At 38.8% G+C, this 20497-nt stretch overlaps 1 protein-coding gene across 6 annotated transcripts in view; it reads right to left on the reverse strand.

Annotated features, from left to right (window-relative positions):
• SEMA3D (semaphorin 3D) overlaps positions 1-20497 on the reverse strand; it is a 143910-nt gene that overhangs the window by 8206 nt on the left and 115207 nt on the right. For 5 of the 6 annotated variants that reach the window (XM_052681031.1, XM_052681032.1, XM_052681035.1 and 2 more), the window contains exons 12-17: positions 19642-19864; positions 16342-16430; positions 14603-14644; positions 13259-13416; positions 11170-11234; positions 8933-9072 (exon numbers count right to left, since the gene is read on the reverse strand). In XM_052681031.1, coding sequence (XP_052536991.1) covers positions 8933-9072; positions 11170-11234; positions 13259-13416; positions 14603-14644; positions 16342-16430; positions 19642-19864 — 717 coding nt within the window. Of the gene's footprint in view, positions 1-7165; positions 8381-8932; positions 9073-11169; positions 11235-13258; positions 13417-14602; positions 14645-16341; positions 16431-19641; positions 19865-20497 lie in introns of those variants that run through there. The other variant, XM_052681038.1, reaches the window with a different exon arrangement.

The following is a 20497-nucleotide window of genomic DNA, read 5'->3' on the forward strand; positions in this document are numbered from 1 at the left end:
TGTGATCTGAAAATGATTTCCAGAATAACCTTACTCTGAACTAAGCTAAACTAGTGAAATAAAATAAATAAATAAGGTGAAAAACAGGATGGAGCACCGGGCACCAAAGTATTTTTGCAGCTGGGGAACACAGAAGATAAGTGCTTTGCCAAAGATCATACGAAGATTACTATCAGAGGTAGAGGCTGAAAGCAGAGCTCCAACTCCCAGTGTCCAACACCTTTGAAAACGATTGTGTTCCACCAGAAGCTTTCGCCACTCGATGTGCTGCTGCCGCACAGAGGCCGCAGCCCACAACTACACCAAAGGTGCCACTTGCTCATCCTGCAGCAAAACCAGAGCCCTGAGCAGAGCCTCAGCGCTGCCGGTGGTATTGTTATGATGTAGAAAAACTCCATAAGACTGAGTACTGGATTTAAAAAGCAGGGTGGGGGCAGAGAGAACCAACAAAGAATCTGGAAAATTTCCCAGAGTGCACATCTGACCCTCCAGCAAACTTCAGAAGATGAAGATCATGGAGGCATAAAGATGACTAAATTAGATTTATTCACAGTGGGTAAGCTACACACTGTTTCTTTATGTAAAAAATCTGCACATGATTCTCTCCTCTACTCCATGGGAAAAAATGTATTTATACATATGATTCTCCATCTGTTATGATTCTAACTCAGTGGTACTTTTTCGTAACAGGGTCTCTCGGAGCAAAGAGAAGGCTGAGATGACCTCCCAGGGCTTTTTGCTTTTCTATTTTCTAATATTCTATTATAAGAACTCTGGAAGGATTAAAGTCTTTCAGACCATTTCAAGATAGGCAGAAAAGTGATACACGTGTATCTAAATGATACATCCGCATAGTAAGAATTTTCTGTGCAAGCCTGCATCAGCTACAACTGTCTTCAGAAATCTTTAGTTTAGGTAGGTAGGTAAGTAGGAGGTAGATATGTAAGTAAGTAGACAGATAGAGGCCTGAGTGCATCAGAGAGAAAAAAATCAAACACTATGAAAGCCAGTATTAGAACAAATCTCTAGTTGCCTATTTCTGTGGCCAAGTATTGTTTGGCCCCTGTCACCAGCTGATGGTGTTGGGTCTACCCTGAGCTTTAGATCCTTTGTAAATTGGATATAATCACGACTACTGGCACCAGCAGGGTGGAATCATGCTAATTTCTGCAAATTCCTGGAAAACAGATTATTTTCTGACAACAGGTGCTGCATAAGCACGAGCCATTTTTGATTTACTACACTGAGTTTCAAGTAGAGAAATCATGGTAAAGACAAAAGAGCAGACACAGAAGATAGTAGGGAGGCAAACTAGAATAGAACATTTTTCCACCCGGAGAAGCTATAGCATAGAGCAGAGACTTCAATTTTATCAGATGGTTATATATATCCCAAGTAAATGTACTCTCCTTACAGTTACAGTAAAAACAGGAGCATAAAAGACATAAATGAACCCAAGAATAAGTAGCTGTAGGCAGAAATATGTCTAGGGCAGGTGATTCTTTGTTGTGCTGTACTCCAGGAAGAGAAACAGGAGCAGCAGCCAGGAGGAAGTAATTGGATTGGCTGTTGAAATATGGCAAGGAAGCCACTCTTTTCTTTTGTCCAGACTTCTTATCAACAATGGAAAATCATACAGATCTCTACTTGAGGAATTTAAAGAAAAAGATGGAAAAGTGAAGGTAATTGGAAGACATTTGGGTTTCATAAAGCTTTGTGCAAAGACCCAGTTCCCACATTGTCTGAGTGAAAACAGGACGGATCTCTTTGAGCTCAGGGCTCAATGCAATTGCAGCAGTAGCATCTGCCTGTCGAGGCTCTGCCAGTATTGTAGTCTAGAGTGCCTTGACAGCTGTGCACCTCCTACCTTTGGAAGTGCTCCAGCTGGCTCTTTTGGCTGGCTGGGCACCAGGCCAAAGAACCCTTGATAGTGCTTTGCCTATTTGCAGTGAAAGGAAGCCAGAATAATGGTAGATCTAGACTTGAAAATATGACTGGACCCCCAAGTCCAGCACCCTGCTACTTGTGACTGTTTACCATTTGTGTAGTGGCCATCCCTTTCAAGTTGTAAATGTATTAACTGATGGAGTTGTGCCCCCCTGCATTGGGATACTGTAGAGAAAGCTAAGAGTCTGAATTGGTTGTGTCCCTTAATCCCAGCCCATCAGGAATCCTATTTTTAATGAAGCAGCATTCTTACACAATGTCCCATGTTAACCTTGGATATTGATTTATGGTGACTGTCACCTTCTTTTCTGGGCCTTCATTGTTCATTCCTTTCTTATCCTCTGGTAGGATGAAATTAGGGCTCTGATTTCACACGTATTGAGCAACACTTCATTATTGTTTTCCCTCTCACTTCACTTTTTGGTATCCTGTTTATGTTGTTTTACCCATAGGTTCAGAACTTTTCCTGTCTTTCCTCTCTACTTTTTCCCCCATAGGGCTCTGGAGTTTCATAAACACCTGGCATTTCATTATTTGGTAGTAGATCTTTAACCTTTCACTTGAATGCTTAATGTGCTCTTTGGTTTCTGAGCTATAGATGTAAAACATATTTTATTAAATTTTGAGAAGGGTAAAAAGACTAGTTAGATAAAATACATCATTTTATTTTGGTCAACTATGGATCATTTTTCCCCCCCAGATATGTTATAAACAATAGCTCTCCTTAAATATTTATAAGTAGGGTTTAACAATTCAGAAGCACAAAGGCTTTGTTCATAAAAGCTTGCTGACATGCTTAAATTTGAGCATACAATAAAAATTAAACAGGAGATAAATAGTTTTGTTCGATAGGGAACCAGTTGTAAACCACAAAAATGAAGGAATTGATTACTATTAACTTCCTTTTCTTAGTAGATTTTCTTAGCAGATTTTTGACTGTATTTTGATGGTAAATTGTATACGGTAAACAGTTTTCTTAAAACCACACTAAATAAAGTATAGCACATGCTATATATACCGGCAATATTTGACAAAGGAAAAATATTTCCATGCAAATCAAATACTCAATTTTCACAAACTGATTTAACAATAGAAGAAAAACAGGCATTGCTAATAATGATGGCAAATCTTTAAACAATCAGTAAGTTGGAAAACAACCAAGGATTTGAAAGTGCTGTGGCACCAGCTTAGGTCAATGCCTTTTGTCCTTTGCTAATGATGTGTTTAGATAGCTCCCTCTTTACAAATAATTCACATGTCAACTCCTTCACAGTTAAAACACTGCACCTGTCTGGGAGAAGAAAGTGGCTTCAAAGCCTGCCTTCCCTCATTAATCACCATGTAAAAAAATGTTCGAGGTAAAGCTGGTCTAATCATGGGTTAGCAGCAATCCCTGAACTAATTGAGAGGAGGAGAAAAGAAAGTAAGGAACATTTGCTGAGAATTCGCATTTGACTTTGTTTTCCTATTGTCTTCCTCATCCTTCCATTTGACTGGAAATAACAATCACTGTTTTTGGTGGAATCATTATTTTATGTAACTTTGTTTCTCTTTTCCTGGTAAACTAGTCATATAATTCCAACACAGCTGATAATTTCTCTATTTTTTTTTTTAACATCTCTTTTTATTTACTTAGAAGCCACAGGAAAAATGATGAGGGTGCTGTTGGTACAATGACAAGATGGAAACACGAGTCCTATTATTCTCAAGATGATGTTAATTTCTCATTCTAAGACTAATTTTTAAACTCTTATTCCCCAGTATATTCAAATCAAAGCAGAAATATCATTTTATATAGCAGTTCAGATTAACATCTTTTTTCTCCTTTAGGAAACTGTCAAAAATATTAGTCTTAAAAATCTCAAGGTATTATAATAAAATTTTTAAAAAGCCACGCAAATGAGTCATAATAAAATAAAATAGTGAAAGCTTGAGAGTTATAATTAGTCCCTAGTCTGCAGAATAAATTTATTTTCTCTCTCTTGATCTGTTTCTTATCAACCCAAGACTTAAGTGCATGTCTGCTGCACAAACACTGCACTGAACTTCATTCCTCTGACAGACGGTACTACTGGAAACCCACATCTTGGTGCCCGTTCTCTTCCTTACTCAGCTACTGTTTGACTTCTAGGCTTTAAGACTGACAATGAATCTATGGCCTTTCACCACAAGATGCTGCTGAGCAGATGTGTCACAATGAAACTCACAATCATCATGATGCAAAAATCTCCAGCCATACAAAGATACGGAAACTTATGTCTCATTCACCAATGTACGCCCACTAAGGTCAAGTGAACAGGACACAGATCCCAAGTAACCTGAAAAATAGCTTAGTCTGGCTAAAATGTAGAATGGAAACATTGCATGGGTAGCCAAGTCACACTCTTGTGCCTCACTAGATGTCTTGTCCAAGGGTGGGTCACACTCGTGTACCTGTCAAAACATCAGATGGTTGTTAAGCTGTGTCTGTCAGGAAAAACACAGCCCAGTTGGTGGGGTAGAGATACGGGAAAGAGTGAAAACTGCTGAAGAAGAAGATGAAAGTTTTTTCTGCCTTTTGGTGGATTTATTATCATCCCTTGTAATGAAAAGAGGAGGAAAGAGAGAGCTAAAAGTGATCCATGTCTATTCTGTCACTTCAGACCATATGGTTTGCTCTGTCCCCTGCGTGGAAGCACAGCAGCTTGGCAGGCCTGGAGCCCCACGAGGCTCAGAGTGAAGGCCAGCCTAAAGCAGGAGGTCTAATAGTTTCCAGAGCCACAGGGCACCAAAACTAATGGCTTTGCAGGGAGTCTTGCACTTGTTTTTTCTAGTCCTGACACCTATTATATACCTAATGCATAGGAATTCCAGGAAAAATAAATAAATATCAGAATTTAAGCTTCAGGAAACTACAGCACTTTAAGACATTATGAATAAACGGCATTCCCACTTTTTCTTTTTTTTTTTTTTTTTTTATGAACTCCAGTTGCCAAAATACTCTCCTTCATCTCAGTGACTAACCTTGCAAGCACAGGAACAAACATGATCAATTGCGTGAGTAGCACTAAACACAAAAGCACTAGATATTTGACTCCTGACCTTAAAACAGCCCCAGACTACAGGGAAATGTACTCCCACTGGCAGCAAAATGACCTGGTGACAGCTCCTGTACCACAGGAGATCCTGTCCCTCCCCACAGGTTGCTGTGGCTGGAAGTCACACTCTGAACCATGACCCACAGGGTGAAATGTCAGAGACATCCTGCTGGGCCCAGTGCTTCCCATCTAGTCTGGATTTTGCCCTTTTCCTTCCCTCAGGAAGCTGTAGTACATGTCAGGGGTAGCGCGTAGCTGTCTATTTGCAAAGCAAGGCTTAAAGACTTGCTGAGACATTGCAGTTACAGCCCTGGAACTAAAAGTCCATAACCTAAGTTCCAGGTGCAGAGAGTCATTTGCAAAGCATGGTATCGTCATCACAATAAGTTACACGCTAAGACACGCATTGAAATAATGCACAGTGTTATTTGAGAAATCTGCTGCAGGAAGGGAGAGAGAGCAGAAAATATAATTGTAATGGGAAAAGTTATGGCGAGGCATTGGCTGAGCAAAGATCAAGCTACACGTTAAATATGACTACCCTGTTGTTGTTACATATGTTATTTCAGTCAAACTGAAGTATTTTTTGTAAAGTAAATTACTATGACTATCTTTGAATTTTCCAGGAAGTCTCCAAATTAAGTTCTAATACCAATGAGCTCATTTCCACTGATAAGCTAGATTTCAAATTAGAAAAACTGAAAACCTTAATTTAAAGATGCCCAAATTAAAAAGGGCTTAACATTTTAACCTGCAAATGCTCTTACTGCTTCTAACAGACTTCTTAGCATTTCTACAGATTGGGTCTTTTATTTAGACAGCCATCTCTGAAATTAGGAATTCAACTTCGGGTACATGCATTTGAAAACATTACATTCATAGATGAATATATTTACTTAAAAATATATCTATTTTTTTCTTCTAAAAATGAAATGTCTCAACATGGTGATTTGAAGTGTACAAGTTGAGTTTGCTCAGGATTAGTTCCTCTGGCAAAAATTAAGCAAAAGTAATGGCTGTACACTGTCTTTAAGTGATCTGATTCTGTAATTGTCAATGTGTACATACGCATTTATGCAAGCTGTAGTCTTCAAAGACTGCAGAAAAAAAAAAATACATACATATATATATATATAAATAAACTAACAAAACCACCCCAAGGAGTTCCGGAACATGTGCTCCAACTTTTATTTTATCAAAGCCTGATCAGAGAAACATTGCTATGGCTTTAGGGACAATATGTGGTAAGAAGCTATTTGCCTACTGTTAGCATTTATAATGTAGAAAATCTGTCTGCAGATTTCTTCTTCAAATTTTCTTCTAAATTTGCCTCAAAGGTTAATCTAGCCTTTTAGCAAAGCTTTACTTTTCTCATACAAACAGATGTCAGACTGTTTACACTGAGCAAGCCCAGTAAACATTGCTGTGGAAGGCTGCTAATGTGCAAAGATGTATGCTGTGTGCTTGCTGGAGAACCAAATGCCATCACACATATGCACACATTCCCATACTCCCTCTCTAGGTCACATCCTTGGCAAGTTGGGCACTTCTGCAGCATTGGAATTTCACTGTCTGACTTAGAAGTACTTGGAGAAATGTGGGAAGTAGGGGTACAAGCATTGTCACAACAAACATTTTAGAAATAGGAACAGTGGCAAAAAATGATATAGCCTTAAACTAAGCTATGTTATTTAGGCTTATAGCCTGCTATAACTTTGTTCAGAAGTCAGCTTGACCTGAAGTTTGCTCTACAATCATACAAAAGAGAATGAATGATAACATGAACTCAGCTTCCTGACTTTCAGGTGCATACCCGATCCCGTCATTTAGGAGAAAATCAACTGATCTTTTTTTTCCTAAATTGACATGGGTAAAAGTCAGAAGCAGATCTTTGTAAGAGGCTTTCACATCTTCAAAGTACTTCTTCTTGTGACTTAAAAATATTACATTCTTCACAGAGACTTTTTCAAGCAAAGTTTGTAGCTCTGAGAACACATGCTATAGACGTAATAAATTACTTCAAAAACTTGGTATAGTCTCCTCTGAACTTGACATAACTTACTGTTCAGAATAACAATAATATATACATATATACAGAGTACCTCCTTAAATACATTTTAAAATGAGTCTTCAACACATGGTTAGAATTAAGCAAATACTTTACTCATTTCTCTGATCAAATATGTAATTTCATTTGCAAACGTCTGCCTTAGGGAACTTGAGCACTGAATCTTCTTACAAGACACTTAAAGGTAAATCAATTAAAGCACAAACCATGAATGCCCATAGCTCTTTAAAGACTGATACACTTCTAGCTGGGTTTTCACTTCAACCATCTGTGGCTGAGCATAGTTGGCCTGCTGATCAAAAGACCACAATTTCTTTCCAAGTGTGGAGAGTAATGCAGGTTAGAGATGGTATTTCAAACCAGTAATGTCCTTCCTTTGATATTCAGTGCATTTTGTGGGAAGCATGTGTCTGCAAATTAATGAGATATTTATTCTCAATAGAGAAAAGAATCTTTGCCAATCCAAATCATGAGTAATAGAAGGGGTGCAAACTGAAAGCACTGCTGCATCATAGTCAACACACAGCCTTGTGTTTTGTGTCTCACTTGGAGACAAATAGAGGTACCTTATATCCCCACACTCTTGCAACCTGGACCAAGTCTCCACTTTGAGGTGGCCTTCTCTCTGGACACTTCCATGCTGCGGGCAATGCGTAGGGATAATGACATTGAGTCAGCTCTCACCTAGAGGGGATGCTTCCACGAGAACCTATTCTCACCTGCATCTCCCCAGCTTTCTACACTCAGAAAACCTCATGGGACACATTATCACCAAGAGTGGAATACTGGTTGTGTGTTTGATAGTTCCTCTCATTTAAACTAATTTTGTCTCAGATGAACATTTAACGGAAAAGTGTGTCTAATACCCAGGAGGAGCTCACTTGAAAGGGCAGTTCTTTTCCCATCTCCTTCCCCGTTGCCATGGTTTCAATCATAGCAGTATTTGGCCTCAGTCACAAAACCATTCATGTACGAGAAAGGCTGTGAAGGTTTGAAATTTACTCAAACCCAGTCCAGATCAGTCCCAGCCTGTTGACCTTTTGGGCATGTAGGAGGGCCCCTTTCTCATTAGCTCAGAAAAGAATCTTCAGGACATTGTTCAAAGGGCCAAGGGGGGACTTGGAGGTTTTTCCAGGACTTCTCTACCAGTGAGGACTCCAAAACTGCCTCCTGCAGGAGTTAAGGGCCATCACAAATCTCACTGATTTCTACTTTGGGTGGAAGGTTCAGTTTTTTAACTTGACATCTCTGCTTCAGTACAGAGTACCATTCCAGAAAAATCTTCACACTCAACAAGAAAAAAAGGAACAACAAAAAAGCTCTTACTAAGTGCACCATGTATCCCTTCTCAGGGGAGACAGCAAGCCATACAAGGAAATTCTTAGCTGCAGTGCTTAACACTGTAAGGCAAAGCAGGCAGACAGTAAATGGAATAGAGGTTTAATTAAAGCAGAGGGCTTTGCACATACTTTTACCTGTTAAAGTAGTTGAGCTAATTACTGAACAAAAAGGCTTTATTTATTTTTAGTACTATCAGGGTTGTTTTTTACCACTGATAAAAGCCTGATTACTCTCTTTTCTTTCTCTCTTTCTTTCTTTCTTTCTTTCTTTAATGGAAGGAGCATGGAAGTAAAAATAAGCATCTAAATCTGCTTATGATCCAGTGCAAATGGCTTTTCTCTTCCCCACTGCATGCCCCAAATGGTGATACCAGAATGCTATGTGATACCTAAAGTGAGGCAAGGAAAAGTAAAACATCAGCTAATTCCAGTAACTCCTGCCTTTCAATGCTCAGCTGAATTCTCTATAGAGGAAACTTGCCTTGATGACTATAACTTACCTCTTCTCGATGCTCTTCTCCAGTGCGTTGAATATACCACCTAATAGAGGCTTGCTGGGACTTAGGAATACATTCCAGAAAAGTTGAATTAAATTCAATGCCAAAAATCACCTTTTCATCAGCAGTTTCATGACTAATGCCTGGAAAGCAAACATGGTACAGGAGATTAACCCTGACCTGGTTTTTAAAGCAATGGGAAAATAGCCTGATTCAGAACAGATGCTATAAGAGTGAGTGAATTATAAAAAAGCAAAAGGAAACTTAACTTTTAGCTTAAACTATAACTACGAGGATTTAGAGGCAGCTGCTAACCTTACTTCAGTGCAACTGTTTTTTAAGGAGGTCAATAAAATCTATATTGTGAACTTGCTCCATTGTAAAGTGGAGGCTTTCACATTTGAGAAATTTAAAATCTGACCTGTATTTTTCCTTTATGTAATGCAACTAGTAAACCTGAGAGAGACCTGGAGCAACTGCTAAAGGTAGATTGTAAGGTCTGGTTTGTTCCTCCTAAACGCTTTAAAGGAATTGCAGGGTTAAAGTCAAGTTTGCCTCTCTTCAGCATAGTTTGAAATTCCACGTTAACATGTTTCAGACCAAACTGAAGTACACAAGCAGATCTGCATTCTTTCTTGACAGTTGGTAGACCTGAGCATTTCTAAACTCTGCAAGTCCATCTCTCTTTCCTTATTCATGTCTTATCTGCCTTATCATCAGACAAAAGCTGTTTCTTACACCCTGCAAATAACACAGAGGAAGGTGAAAGCAGTGGTGTCTCCTAAATCAAAAGTTATCTCAACAGTAAAATGGATACAGTTTTGGATTGTTTTTTATTTTTTTTCTATATAGTAAAAACATGTATGAGTGCTACAGAAATTCAAGCTCTCTGCATTAAATGCTTTTCTTTCATTTCACTGTGCCACAGAGATTTCTGTAGAGCCAAATAATTTCATGCAGCCAATGCAGTCTCTGGGACAGAATCTTATACAGTGGAGAACTGAATTTAAGTAGGTTTTTGGGCCATATTGTTAATTACCACAAACAGCATAAATAAGCCAAGAGCCTGAAGTGGCACAGGTCAACTTTATGGTTTTATGGCACACAGGAGTTGTCCCCAGCTGGGTAAAATTTCTGTTGGGTTTGCTATATCATGGCAAAGGATTAATACCAATTTACACGCAAAGACGTTTTACATTGTCTAGGAAAATTGTCTCTTCCAGTATCTCATTATCCTTCCAGGAAATTATGACATTGTCAGCCGTTCCTACTAGCATTTCTATAACCTTGAACTTTGCACAATCTCAGATACCTCTATTTCTAAAGCAGAAAGTGAAGAAATTCTGGCCTTTGGGAATGAACAGGAGTTTTGCCATTTACTTTAATGGAAATGAGACTTTTTTTACAATGTCTGCATGTACAGTCAGAGTACTCTACACTGTGCAGCGGAGTTAGGCTTTGATCCTGTGGTGAGCAGCTCTGATTTCTGCAGGGGCTCATGCCGAGATCTGCGGCAGGCATCCAGCACCACCACAGCATGAAAGTCACCAGAGATCAATAGAAAGTGGTGGCTTTTCTCAAATCAAAATTTGAGCACAACGATACTATCAATACTGTTTTGACTGGGTTGTTCACTTTAATAAGTGACTGTGAGAGCTCCAGACAAACCCAAACTTGGTTTTGAATGCTTTTCATTTATTTTACGCTGCCGCAGAGATTGCTGCATAACCTCAGGATTTCATACTGACAGTGCACACAGCAAGGGAACTGCTGCAGCTGCCAAAGGAGCAAGCCAGACTCCTTGGCATCCGAAAAGAGGGTGTGGAAAAAGGAGGGGGGAGCTGACAGGAGGGAGTGTATGCTCTTGTTAATAACAGGAGTACTTAAGCAGCAGCGGATAGAGGAAGTGGCTGCTTTGGCAGCCGGAGTTGGGTCTTGGGACTTGCATCCATGTGGGTAAAGGGGAAAAAAACAGTGCGTTCTGCTGTCATACCTGAGGATTTCCCCGTGAGATCCCCCCTATTCCAGTATTAACAGAAGTGCTGGTGGCTGCTCAGGGTGATGTGTACGACATTTTTCTTTCCCTGGCTGGGTGCTGGAGATGGTGGCCCACAGGGGATCCATGGGTACTGGCCTGATCTGGCTCTCCCCTAACTATCCTGGCTCTAGTTTAAGTGTGGGTTGAGAAAGGTATCTGAAGCACAGTGAAGACAGCTATTTTAATGATCCAAAATACTCACTGTCTTCCACATCCCAGCATTGTGCGACAGGGTCTCCATATTTGACATCTTGCCTTCTTGCTCTCCTATGGGAAAAGCATGAAAACTTGTAACACTTCAGGCATAATTGCTGGAATTCAACAGCAAAATACAGAGGAGTTCAGCAGATGTGGAGGCACATTGCTCCCACCCTACAGCTGCCAATTACAGTCTAACTAAAACCAGCTTCACCCTCAAAGCGGCATGTGGCCTAGAGAGATTTGTACAATTGACATCAAGAGAAAGGGCCTGTGATTTGGGAAAACCACTGGGAGGGAAAAGGGAGAAAAAAAAACAAAAGAGAGAAAGAAGTCTTCCTAGAATAAATAATGTGCCATATAGTGAGAGGAAAAACCTACTTTAAGAGTCTTATCAAACTTGCTCTAAGACACTACTCCAGATATGGGTGTCCTGGTGGGTGGACAGTATCGTAAATGTCTGGAAAAATATTTCATGCTCTATGGCATGAAAAAGATCTAAGCTCCAGCAGGTCATAATAAAACTTGCGCCCAGCATCAGCTCAAGAACATACTGGCCAGTAAATCAACCACTAAAATGAAGGTAGAAAACTCATATTTTACTTTGGTAACTAACTAACTAAATAAATAAATAAATAACCCAACATAAGTTTTTAATTTTTCAGTAGAACAATTGGAGACCCAGGGAGGAGCTCCCTTTCTCACGGTGACACTGAAGCAGGACCTGACATCTACAGTGATGCCTCAGCAGAATGGCTTCCCAAGACCAAGCTGTGGTAAAATCTGTAGGCATGATGGGAGCAAAGGCTGCTCAGTGGAAGAGAAATATCCAACTGATCTGCTGGAGGATTCCCAAGGCTAGTTGCACATCCCTTGTTTTGAAGTCACAGACTTTTGGCCTACCCAAAGCCACCAAATGAACATCTGTTGAAAAGTGTGGACCATCAATCTCTGTGTCCCAGCCCACTTCAGGCTTCAGCAAGCTTCACGAGTGACTAATTTTGCAGTGAGCCTGAAAACTTACTTTTCTCCTTTCATTTATGCTTATCTAAATTGAGTTTGCTTTGGCTTTGAGGGAAAACACATAAAGTTCCTTGACACCATGACACAATAACCCATGACTCATTAACTTCAATGCTTTGTCTAATTGTCAGGTTCCAGTGCTGTAGCCCCTGAGGAAGAAAGTCTCATTCCAGAGCCTGAGCTCAGCCTGCAACCTCTGACCCTCTCTACAAGAATTACTATCAGGAAGGCTTCATGAAAAGAGGAATAAGGAGGCTGTGGACTCCAGTTTAATGAACCATGTCAGAACTCTGTCTAAATCAACTAAAATTCCAGCAGGCACATCCCAAGCTGAACCAAAAGCTTAGGTACTGCATCACTGGAGCCTGTAGCGTGCTCTTCTTCCATGCAGATCCATGCTGCTGCCCTAGACAATGTGGACAGAAAGTTCAGATATAGCTTCTGTCACTGTCAAAGCTGCTCCTGGCATGGCCCAGTTGCACTGCTTATATCTCTGTCTCCCTCTCATGGCTCAGATCACAAATACGACTTGAGAAAGAGTGAGCTGCTTTATTAGAGTTAGTTAAATCAGATAGGAAAAGTTTGTTTAGATCACGGAGCTAAATGCATTTCTTTTATTGACTGCACTTCATTACTGATCACTCTAGAATACTAGACTGATAGTAAGGCAAACTGCTTTATAAATACAGTTGTGCACTGTGCAAAAAGCAAAAGTTTAAGAGAGGTTCTCATGTCTCTCTTCCACTGTCACAACCTGGTACTTGACCTGAGTATCTCATGCATTAAAGCATTCAGTATAAAAAAGGGAAGTGTTGGATTTATTATCTTAGTTGAAGAAGTCAAGTCACTGCCATACACACTTAAACAATGCTATGTTGTTTTCACATCTCTTCGAGCAGAAAATGTGAAACATGGCCAGAGTTTGATCAAATTTTAAGGCCAATAACATGGTGGGTTAAAGTAGTTAAAAGAAAAAACTTAATTACAAAAAGTGGTACATTCTTACTGCAAACCTCTACAATTCCTGCAAGCAACAAGATCTTTTACAGCATGTGGTAGATTTTTCTTACCTTTTAGAAGTGGGGGCGTATCTGGAACAGGAGTTTCCATCCCAGGCACAGTATGGGTCTCTGGCAAGGCAGCAGTCTGCACAAGCCTTCCCATACGTGTGACATCTGTGCAGAGAGAGCTGAACCAATCCATCCCTGGAACCAATGTACAATTGTTGCTGCAAATCAGGCAAAGCAAATGAATTAGGATCGTTCTCCAAGTAGCCCGGTTCTTCTTCAGTACCACACTTGCAGACTTTCAGCCTTGCCTCAGATTTTTTAAAAAGAGAATTTCTCCTGCACTGTAAACTGTTTCTCAGGGCTTGGTGTGAACTGGGCAGTCCCCAGCAAACCCTAACGACAAAGGCACTGCTGTCTTGGAATGACATCAGCACTCAACACTCTTACACTTTTGGCTTTGTGCTGTGTCAAAAGTAAAACCACAGAAGCAGTGCATGGTGAGAGGGGCTTATAAACAACGTTGTTTTTTTTTTTTAAAAGGGGCTGGCTAGCCATGATGTTATGAATCTGGGAAAGAGATGACTGTATGTGAATAAAATATCATCTTCTACTTCTGATGCTTAGGTAGTACGGGGACAATATTATTCACCTCTTCCCAGTGTGTGAGTGGATAGCTAATTGAGACAAGGGTGGTCCAAGTGCTTATTGCTGAGCCAGAGCTGGCTCATGCTATACTTCCAGCTGGCTTGCCACCTTTTTTTCAGGGAAGACAGGACCCAGCTGTTCTCTGCATGCCTGCATGGCAAAATACCTCCTGTATTTGGCACACAGTGCCAAAGCCACCTCTGTGGATGCCTCCCAAGCTTACACAGAGCCATCTCAGGGCTTGGAGCTGCCCTGAAGCCCTTTCCCATAGGGAGGGTCCCAGCTGGGACTGGACCCACCAGGAGGGACCACCCTGATTCAAATTTAGAGGGGGGCCTGTTCGCAGACTTTGCGCATACAATGTTAAGTAGAATGAGGCCCTGAGCTCTCTTGACTGCTAATACATAAAAATAACAACAATAATACTTCTAATAATTTATTGCTAGACTGTAAAGAGACAAGTATTTCTAGTGTTCAGAAAACAAATGTGCAGTGAGTTCATTCACAAATCCCACAACCATATGAGTAAAGATTTGTTTCCATGAATAATTACCATCTTGGGTACACAAATTACTGTTTGTAAGCAAATGGGAATTAGGCAGGGAAACAAGCTCTAACATGTCCCCTTCTTTCCAGACAAGTTTTAAGAGTTACCCATGGAAAGTTTGGCCAATAAGTAACAGAGGACACCTAAAAAATAACAAGCTTACTGTTCAGTGTATCATATATCCTGCAGTAATTAAATGCGCTTGTGATTACCTGCTTCTGAGAAATCTCCATGGTTGAGATAAAAGAAGGGTGCTGAAAAACAAATTAGGAAAGTACATTAGTTCACACCTTCCTTACTGTTAATAAAATGAGAACAGAACTTAACATTTCTGAAAGGTATATAAAACTGAGATTGATTTACTTGGATTAAACAAATACTAAAGCAAAAAACAAAATAAACAACAAACTCATTCATGCCTGCAGGAATGCCTCCCATAATTTTTTTGTCTTTAATTCTCAGAATTTGCAACCTACCCAACCTACTGACAGGCAACAAGCCCTTGCATCAACTTAAGCACTACTTGAAAGATTTTGATGGCATTTAAAGGATCCATACACACATCCTCTGCACCAGGATGCATTTTACTTCCATAAAAGTGAATGTTTTGCCAGTGACTGATGTAAGAACAAGACAAAGCTCAGAGTATTATCTATCTCCTGATAGAGGATGATTAATCTAAGCCTATTGTTTAACACTAATGTGGTTCTAGGAAATAAAAGATGTTTTTTCAGCCCCTCATCCCCTTCAATTTTCTGGATTAAAAAATATAGAGGGACCGTAAATGTTACTAATGAAAATGTGAAGGAATGTCTGCTGAGTAGAAAAAATATTTTATTATTTTTTTAAATATTATATGGTACATTTGCCCTTGATGTTGTGTTTTAAAAATGCACCAAATAGGCATGCATACTGAATGTCCTGATTCCTTGGCCTGCCATTAAGTAATCTTGGTATTTTCAGAGCAAAATCTATAATTGGTGTCTAGTACATTTAGAAGAAGGCATCCTTCTTCTCCAAAGAGAACATTTAAATCAAAAATTCATCATACTCATGACATATCAAAAGGCACTGTAAAAATATTTTTTTAAAGATCGTGTCCTCATGGCTGGAAAACACTGTCTCAAATTCATTTATTCAGCATGGGAATAAACTCTTACAATGACCTTGTAGAGCACATAGGAGAGAGAATGCAAAGCAATGTAAGAATACAAAGAACAAAGAAGTTGTTTCCAAATGGAAAAGAAAATCAGTTGGGAAGACACATATCTCAATTTTTCTACTGTTACGATATGTCTGCGTAAGCTTCCCCACAAGCAATGAGGTCAATGAGAAATTATGCTTATGCAGCAGAAAGGAAGTTTGGGTTTTTCACAAATTCTCTTTATGAAGAAGTCATTGGCATTAGCAGGGCTCTAGTGACTTTTCTTCACTGTCATTCAGTCAGAATAACCAAATCAAAATGGTCAAAAGTGCTAAGTCAGCCAGCATCAAAGGATTAAAACACATTGATAATCAAACTTAGTTTGATTTATTTTCTTTTAGTTCTCAACTCTTAAAGTTGTTTATTTAAAATAATTTTTCTACATATCTGGGTTTGCTTGTTTGGTTGGTTTTTAAATTATAATTGTGTGAAGAATAATTCCAAGGCTGAGGCAACAGGAATATCACCATTAAAAATAAAATAATTATAAGTAGGTCAGGCTCAAAATAGGATTGCAAAGTAGAACAAGATAGGAAAATTAAGACTTTCTATGAGATTGAAAAATATTGTTCTTTTGCTTCTGTTATTTTTTCCAATTGGCTTTCTTTATATCAAGGCATTTAAAAATTGACATACTGTCCTTCTGAAATCTGGAACTAGTTCCACTGAGCAAACAGCCATACAAATAAAGGCATTCTGAGTCTTTAATTCTCCTGAGTAATTGATGTAATGGCTGTTAATGCTTACCTTGAATATCTGTAGCTCTTCCAGGACCACCTCCTCCTTACTCCACTTCTCCTTAGTGATACTCACAGCTTTCAGTACTGTGCCTATGTCTGAAACAAACATTCACAACATTCACCATATGAAACACACTGTTATGTCTCAGCTACTTCATTTTTTACTTCATTTCACAGTTTGACTCAAACATTCAGAGTTGGACTCCATGATCCATCTCAAGTTATTATAGGATTCTATGAGTTTAGTCAACTTGCACGTAAAAAACAAACAAACTGATTTTGTAAACTTAGATCAAAAAGAAAAACAACATCAAAAACTGTGTGAGGAAGATAGAACTAATCCATCAAGGATGCAGCCTTCAAATGACGTCTACCCTTATATGCATCTGCTACTTTCTGCACAGCTCTATACAATATGTTTACTGCATGTCTGAGCCAATGCAACTGTGCATTGTTGTGCTTGGCATAGGTGGTCTAACTCTGCTGCTATACAAATACACATGCAAACACATTCATGATCTCAACTGGAATTATCTGCATGTTTGCTTCAGCTAGAATTGTGGCCTATCTGACCCAGTCTAATCAGGATCAAATTTATTTTTAATAGAATTAATTTTCATCAGCATAGCTCCTTAATCAGAAATAGGTTTCATCTTAATATGGGAAAATAAGAAATATATATATATATTTCATTTTTCTTTTGATTTTAGGGAGATTTTTTGCATATCTCCATTCAATATTAACATTTTTAATTTAAACATTGTAGAATTCACTTTTTTGGCATTATCAGGATAATTTTTTGAATTTCATCTATTCATTAATTTCAACCTGCATTTGATGAAACACAGTGAATCTTTATTGACTTTAATAATAATAATAATAATAATAATAATAAAAAGGAAAAAAAAAAAAACAACAAAAAAAACAACAACAAAACCTTAAAAAGGGCTGAGGAAAGTGAGCTGGGTGCTGAAATGGTCAATGTGGAAGTGACATAGAACAGCTTAATACTGAAATGATGGAAACTAATGGAAACTAATACACTGTAATGAAAAGAGTGAGATTTTCATTCTTGTTTTTCCAAACTACAAGAGATCATATTGCCAATCAAAGTTAAAATTATTTCAGTTTGCCTTATATATTAGACATAGTTTTGTTTTGGATGTGATTACCAAAGCCTGTGTATATACAGAGCCCAGCAATATGGTTGCATGTGCAGAACTGCCTATCTTCCTAAACTCTGCAGTAGTATGGTTGCATACATTTGAACATGTAGTAAGTTTCTTTTTTAGCTGCTGCTAAACAGCTGTTATTTGATATATTTGTATTCAGTCTCTCTATATGATATTTGAAATTTTATCTTTGAGTCTAGATTTCTTTTTTTTTTTTTTCAATCAGACAAATTTAAAGGATAAAATGGAACAAAATATTGTGTTCCTGGAAAAGAAAACTCACTTTTAAGGAAGGCATTGCAGATAAATAAGTGTCTGCATATCATAGAGTGCCATCTAGCGACTGCATGTTACACACTGGGACCCTCCAGTTACTGTGAAAAATTAGTTATCAGTGCTGGGTAGAGACAGGTAATTTGTCAGTATTTTGGTTGCTAGTCTCTTAATATAATTGTATTGCTTTGACAAACTTAATAGCAGAGAACAGAAAACATTTGAAAGCATCTCTGCAATCACTGAAGGAGTATCTCATGCTTTTTAACAAGTGAACACATCTTTTCTGATAGCTTACATTTTAAATTATTTTTCCTCCCTATTATCACCAAAATAAGTAAGCTTTAGTGAGTACTTTCAAATTCTGGGCATCTCACAGCTTGGGAATGGGTTTATTTTTCTTCTTCGATGGCCATATTAAAGACTGCATTCATAAAGCAGCAAGGATTTTCTGCAAATTTTATTTCTGACCTTCGCAGGCAGACTTGGAGTAGAGGCCACATTAATGTTCTATTCTACAGAATGGTGTTTTTCCATCTATGAATTACGGGGATTGTAGGTCACTCTCTTCTTTTGGAAGATAGAGCTGTGAGGAGAATTGAGCTGAAATACCTAAATGCTTCAAGAGAGGCTCACCCTGAGCTTGTGGGTGTGATGATGCAGGTGGGAAGGCTGAGATAGCACACACTTTGTAAGAGGTGATGCCCTATGACAATACACTCCCTTTCCCAGATCAAATCAGAGTACCCATAGCTATTAAACTACACTCTGATATCAAATTTGCTTATAGGCCGGAAAAAATGCTCTATAATCCAACAGCACTGGGGTAGGATTCAAACAGAGATTTGATTTCTCATTTCAGAAGCTTGCTCACTGCCCTAGTACAAATGTTTTCTTCTCCATGTACCTCTGTTTCATTTATTGTAAGTATAATGGCAATGTCCTCCTTGGTGAAGTATTTGGATCTAGTGGTGCAAAGTGCTTTATCAGAGCTATTACTATTTAGGGAACTTCAAACTGTGGATTAAGAACATGAAATTTCAGTGGAATAAGACCAGAGATTATACTTTAGAAGTTATGAATAGGTACATTAATAATTCTTAGCATATCATATATACTGTAAGATGATCCATTCAGTGATCTTAAATTTAAATACTATGTTAAAACCAAACTTTTTTCTTTACAGCACATAGCTATAAGAAAATGTAAATATGTACATAATTATCCACAGGCAAACTGCAAGTCATGTTTCGTCCCTGACAGAGTAGTTTAGTCCCTCTCTGTTCAATCCTGGTCCTTTTATTTGGAGCTACTCATCTTGCTAAGTAATATTCTTAAATACATTTAAGTGAAATCATTGCTCTAGGCTGCATCTGCAGTCTTTCTTAGCTTTTCAGTGTCAGAAGATATTTAATGCTGATGCACCGTGACACTGTTGATAACAGAAATTAATCCTTGAGGTTATTAAGGTTATTTTTGTTCTTTTAATTGCCTACTGATGTGCTGCCAGTGGGAATTGGAGCTAGATCACCGCGTAACATAAAGAGCAGCACTAAACAGAACTCAGAGGGTAAGAAAATCTAGCTATTCTGACCCTTAACTGGGTTATCACCTTGGGGCCATGAGCCATTAAAATCTTAATTTTAGTCTTAATTTCAGTATAAGTGTCTGAGACAACAAAGTAATCTAATTTTAGCAGTTTTATGAAGTCCCATCACACAAGCAAGGGCATCTAACTGCTTCCTGAAGCTGCAAGCTTAGGAAAAAGATGTTAATCAACAGGTTTACTCAGGACCTACAGGAGTAGAAGAGCTTTTAGAGGAGGGAACCTGTGCAGAACAACAGTGGAAGTCCTCTCCTACCTGTTCCTAGGAAAATAACGTCATATTGCCCATCCTCTGCCATGACATGATCCACCACAATCTGAGTCAGCCGATAGTCCACATTGATTCGCGTGAACACTGGTCCTCCCGTCAGCGGGTAAACGGATTTGTACATCAGGGGATGGCGCTTTATAAAGCTAATGACTTCATCGGGAAAATCTCTGGTAGATTTTATAAGTGGATCATAGGTTTTGCTTGGGCACTGAAAGAAAGAGACCAAGAAGTTGGGAAGAATAGTAGGGAAGAAATACAACAAATCTACAGGTTTCTCTGTGTGTATCACAGAGAAAATAGACAGGAAAGCTGTCTATTCATTTTGAAATCTTGAGAGCTCTATCCAGCTCCTCAGAAACCCTGAAAAGCAGGACACTTCTCTAGATGCTTAAATAAGAGTGTAAGGTCAGTTGATTTTCATACAATACGATTTTGGTCACTGTAGACTTGCTTTTTTTATATGTCCAGTGACATCTAGTTGAAAGGAAATTTGACTTACAATTGAACAAGATTAGTGTTTGAAAGTGTGAAAGCACACTGGGCAGCTCAGCATTTGCTTCTAGCGTGTGCTTCCCCAGTTCTTCAAAGGGCCATTTTCTTCCTCACTTCTCCTCTCTCTGTTCATTTTTCTCTCTCTCCAAAAGTGCTTCCCCTTCATCTTCATTTTCCTTAGTCCTGCTCCCACCTCTTCTCCATTCAAAACTACCTACAACTTGCTGATTTGTTTCATTTCACCCATTTTTACTGCTACTACTTATAAGTATGTACATTCAGTTTCTATTAGTTTTATGCCCACACCAAAACCTGCCTACAGATAAATATATGCAAGCTTTGAAGAAAA

Source organism: Tympanuchus pallidicinctus, unplaced genomic scaffold (genome assembly GCF_026119805.1).
Source record: "Tympanuchus pallidicinctus isolate F22 unplaced genomic scaffold, pur_lepc_1.0 scaffold19, whole genome shotgun sequence".
Classification (NCBI taxonomy): Eukaryota; Metazoa; Chordata; class Aves; order Galliformes; family Phasianidae; genus Tympanuchus; species Tympanuchus pallidicinctus.